Source organism: Coenobita brevimanus, chromosome 99 (genome assembly GCF_032717465.1).
Source record: "Coenobita brevimanus isolate Jiangsu-jjx chromosome 99, ASM3271746v2, whole genome shotgun sequence".
Classification (NCBI taxonomy): Eukaryota; Metazoa; Arthropoda; class Malacostraca; order Decapoda; family Coenobitidae; genus Coenobita; species Coenobita brevimanus.
Window position 1 is genome coordinate 3,672,561 of NC_137052.1, and position 5,000 is coordinate 3,677,560.

The 5,000-nt window shown below is 41.7% G+C and overlaps 1 protein-coding gene across 1 annotated transcript in view; it reads left to right on the forward strand.

The window, feature by feature from the left end:
* LOC145414361 (dopamine receptor 1-like) overlaps positions 1-5,000 on the forward strand; it is a 41,462-nt gene that overhangs the window by 25,365 nt on the left and 11,097 nt on the right. Inside the window, exons 3-4 of the mRNA XM_080283898.1 lie at positions 2,207-2,377; positions 3,680-3,823. Of these exons, the coding sequence (XP_080140024.1) occupies positions 2,207-2,377; positions 3,680-3,823 (315 nt within the window). The remainder of the gene's footprint in view (positions 1-2,206; positions 2,378-3,679; positions 3,824-5,000) is intronic.

Here is a 5,000-nt window from a genome sequence, read left to right on the forward strand (position 1 = left end):
GATAAAAGACCTATAGGCGTTTATATCAAGTTTAGGGGGGATTTTTGGACCTGGAGGGATTACTCACAGCCTTATTAATCCCTTTGCCGCTAGAGTTGTCCCGAAGGTGAAGGGGTTAAGGGGGGATTTGTCTGGCCCCCTTCCCCCCATCCCCCTTCCCCCTCCGCCCTTTGACCTGCGACTGACAAGCTTATTCCCAAACCATCATAATACGCCAGGCCTTACAGTGATGCCGACACACACACACACACACACACACACACACACACACACACACACACACACACACACACACACACACACAGTCTCTCTCTCTCTCTCTCTCTCTCTCATTTACGTCCTCTGTTCTCCCTTGCTCCTCTCGCTTTTCACTTTCCACTCCTTGGTTTTTAATTTCCGTCTTTCCTCCACTTTCCTCCACTTTCCTGCACCTCTCTCCACTTCCCTCCACTCTCCTTCTCTGCTGGCAACCTCCACATATGACTTATTTTTTTATTTAGGTCTTTTTCTTCTTCCTCTTTAACTTTCCTTCCTTCGCACTGTCCTTTCTCATCATTATCATCATCATCATCATCATCATCATCATTTTCGTCATCATCATCATCTTCTTCCATTATCATCATCATCATCATCATCAAGCAGTATAGGATTGACGATAGATGATGATAGATTGAATTATTTCCTTGATTAGTTATTATGAATACTACGTGTGTTGTATGGTGTTATGTAGAGAGTAAGTCGTGGAGTGGGTTATTACTTGGGTTATTTACTTATTATTTACCTACTCATATGGTGTGTTGTGTGGAGGGTTATCATTAATTAAATTTGCCAACCACTAGTCCTTATTTAATAGCGGGAGTAGGTAAGGGTGAGAGAGAGGAAGACAGTAGTTATTTTTAGAGTTACGTGTTATATAAAGTTACGTAGAGAGTTTGAGTGTAGGTTATGGAGTGAGGTAGCTTGAGGGTTGTAATTCTCAGACCTGGCATTTAAAAGTCCATACATCACAGCAGCAGTAGTTAAGAATGAGAGAGGAAGGGAACCACCACATGAGAGTTCATTTCCTTCACTCTTACCAACACCTGGGCCGGAAGAGAGGGGAAACCATTATACCACTTCTCACATCAAAAGGCGTGGAATCTTGTGACTGTAGAGGACTCCATAGAACTTTTTCCTGTATTTTTATGTTTGTTACTCTGTGTGGTTCTGGAGAGGGAGTCCTTCATGTGGTGGCACTGCTATTACCGAGAGGTTTATCTGCCTGGTTGTAGAAACGTCCCTCAACCCCCTCCTTACCCCCAAAAGGAAGACGGTGGACTTCCGGAGAGTGGCTTTTTAATCCTGCAGTCCACTGGGTTCACGTTTAGATGAACCTGGGGCGACAGCTGCTGGTATTACTAAACTGCTGTGTATTATTCATGTTTTTGAGAGCTGAGATAGTTGAATTCTCATGAGTTATAGGGACGACGGATTTCTTCCGTCTCTCTTCTCTTCTCTTCGTTCGCCTCTCCTCTCCTCTCTTCTCTTCTCTTCTCCCTTCACACATTGTTCTCTTCTCTTCTTTTCCCTTCTCTTCTCTTCTCGCTTCTCCTCTCTTCTCTTCTCCCTTCACACATCTTTTAGCTCACACTCTACCCAGAACCTGCATCAACCGCATCACAAACACAGTTCACTACTGCTCACATCTCTTTTCACATCCTTATCCTCACCCTCAACCTCACATATACCCCAACCTCAACCTCACACATGCCTCAACCTCACACATACCTCAGCCTCAACCTCACACATACCTCAGCCTCAACCTCACACATTCTTCAACCTCAGCCTCACACATACCTCAACCTCAGCCTCACACATACCTCAACCTCAACTTCACACATACCTTAACCTCACACATACCTCAGCCTCACACATACCTCATCCTCAACCTCACACATACCTCAGCCTCAACCTCACACATACCTCACCAAACCTCTCCACACCCTCTTGCTGGTAATCAAATGGGTTGCTCTACTCTTTGACAACAGTGCAATTACCAGGGCTTTCTCTCTCTCTCTCTCTCTCTCTCTCTCTCTCTCTCTCTCTCTCTCTCTCTCTCTCTCACACACACACACAAACCACCTTATCCCATCCTCCCCTTACCTCATCCCCTGCCTCACTTTCCTGCCTCACCTCCTGCCTAACTACACCTCTGCCTACCCCACAGGACCCTCTACGGTACGGCCGATGGATGACCAAGCGTATCGTAACTCTAGCAATCGCCGCTATATGGGTGCTGAGCGCGTTGGTGTCCTTCTTGCCTATAGGACTCGACTTGCACATCCCAAACGACGATGCACATCGACCGCAAGCCACCACATCGCCCAAGACCCCGGAGGTGAGAGAGAGAGAGAGAGAGAGAGAGAGTAATGAACTGATATTTCTGATAACTATTGACAGAATAAAAAAAAAATGCAAATTAATATGGTGAAGAAACAGCACGACCCTAACTCATATCCTTCACCGGTATACAGAAACGCATTTACTGTCAGTTCCCTTACTCGGTTTGTGATTTGCAGGAAGAATGAGAAGGCTGTTGAATCTTCCTCGTGTGTCCTGTTATTCATAAATATTTAAGTTAGGACACGAGAATGACTGCAGTGTATGTACTTTTTTTCTGCAGGAGGATCAGAGGAAGGGGTGCCAAATCTTACCCTGTGTAGTTCATCCTGGAAATAACATAAGCCACGGCGGGGAATTGATCGAAAAAATCATAGGTTAATGCAAAAATATTTCATTAATTTTAGTTTCTCAGATATTTTCATTTTTTGCAGTTTATTTCCCGTCTCTCAGTGGCAGAATAAGACAATACTTCTCCTCAACGTCCTTCTCATGGAACTTCTTCGTGACTAGCATCATATTTTGGTGTTAAGTTCTTGTTATAGGAAAATATTCATGATGGGGAGATGGCATATTTGTCTGGCTGAAGTGAACGAAATATACAGTATGCAAATGCGCACAATTTAACCCTCTCTTCTTCGTGACTAGCATCGTAATTAAGTGTTAATCTCTTGTTCTATCTGTCTGTCTATCTATAGCCAGACGCCTTAAACCTGCAAGGGGTGACCACAAACAAATCGCCTCCTTGTCGCCCTGTCCCCTGCCATTTCGCTGCCCTCCCCCCAACTTATACCACCCCCCTCTCTCATAAAATTTAGACCTCGATAAAATGAACGGAGTAAAGGTAAAATGGGCACAAATTGACCCGCCTCCCCCTTCCCTGAGCAGCAGCAGAAGCAGTGTGCCATGGGAAATGTATACCTAGTTAAAGTGATAAGTGGATAGATAGATAAAGAGGTAAAATGCGCACAGATAGATAGATAGATAGATAGATAGACAAGTAAAATGCACACAGATAGATAAAGACGTAAAATGCAGACATAGATAGATAGATAGATAGGTAAAATGCACACAGATAGATAGATAGATAGGCAAAATACACACAGATAGATAGATAGATAGATTGGTAAAATACACACATAGATAGATAGGTAAAATGCACACAGATAGATAGATAGATAGGTAAAATACACTCAAATAAATAGATAGGTAAAATACGCACAGGTAGAGAGATAAAATACACACAGGTAGGTAGATAGGTAAAATACACACCAATTAACCCGCCTCTCCCGCCCCTGAGCAGCATAAGCAGTGTGCCCTGGAGCTGAGCGAGGTGTATGCCGTGGTCTCGTCGTGCATCAGCTTCTTCCTGCCCTGCTGTGTGATGATTGCCATATACTCCAGGCTTTATCTCTACGCCAAGAGGCACGTGGAGTCCATCAAGGTGAGAGAGAGAGAGAGAGAGAGAGAGAGAGAGAGAGAGAGAGAGAGAGTGAGAAAGAGCTAGTCCTGTGAATGAAACCATATTACTCTACAGAAATTTATTAATAAGTTTTACCAACTATATATTTCTTTGCTCTAAAAAGAGGAATAGAAAGAAGAGAGGCAGCTGCAAAATCATCATCATCATCACCATCATCATCATCATCATCCTCGCATCCTCATCATTTTCATCTCGTCACTTTCTTCCTGTTTATCGTCACCTGCGTAGGCATCATCATATTCATTAGATTATTTCTCACTTTCATCATCATCATCATCACAAAATATTTCCAGCTAATAATGCCCGAGTCGACAGGAATTGAGTAACAGGATCAGAAAAATAACAAAATAATAATAATTAATAATAATAATAATAATAATAAGGGTAATAATAATAACAGCGTAGTAGTAGTAGTAGTAGTAGTTGCAGTAGTGTTAGTCGTAGTAGTAGTAGTGGTAGCAGCAGTAGTAGTAATAGTGGCTGTACCAGCAGCTGTAATGATAATAATAATAATAATAATAGTGTAGTAGTAGTAGTAGTAGCTGTAATGATAATAATAATAATAATAACAACAACAACAGTAATAATAATAATAACTGATAAAAATTATTATAATAATAATAATAATAATAAAAATCCACATTACACCTTATTGCAACACACCTGAATATCAATCACCTATAAATTGCCAATATTGCACCTGCCCAGACCCACCAACTTCTGCATCTCGGCCCAAGGCATACAAAAGTTTCAATGAGTTACAATTTCCTGTCTGCCGCATGCTCGTCTCTTCCTGGTTGAGTATTTAGGAATTTATTTGGGTATTTTGGGGTAATTTTAGGGCTGTTTTAGGGATTTCAGGAGGATTTTGAGATTTTTGGGGGGTATTTTTGGGATTTTTTGAGTATTTTTAGGGATTTTTGAGTATTTTTGGGATTTTCTTTGGATATTTTAAGGATTTAGGAGGATTTTTGGATTTCCTAGGGTATGTTGCGGTTTAGAGGGATTTTGGAATTTGGGGATTTAGGGATTTTTCTTTGGGTATTTTAAGGATTTAGGGAGATTTTTTTGGTTTATTTGGGTATTGGGATTTAGGGGGATTTTGGAATTTGTTTGGGTATATTGGAGATTTCTTTGA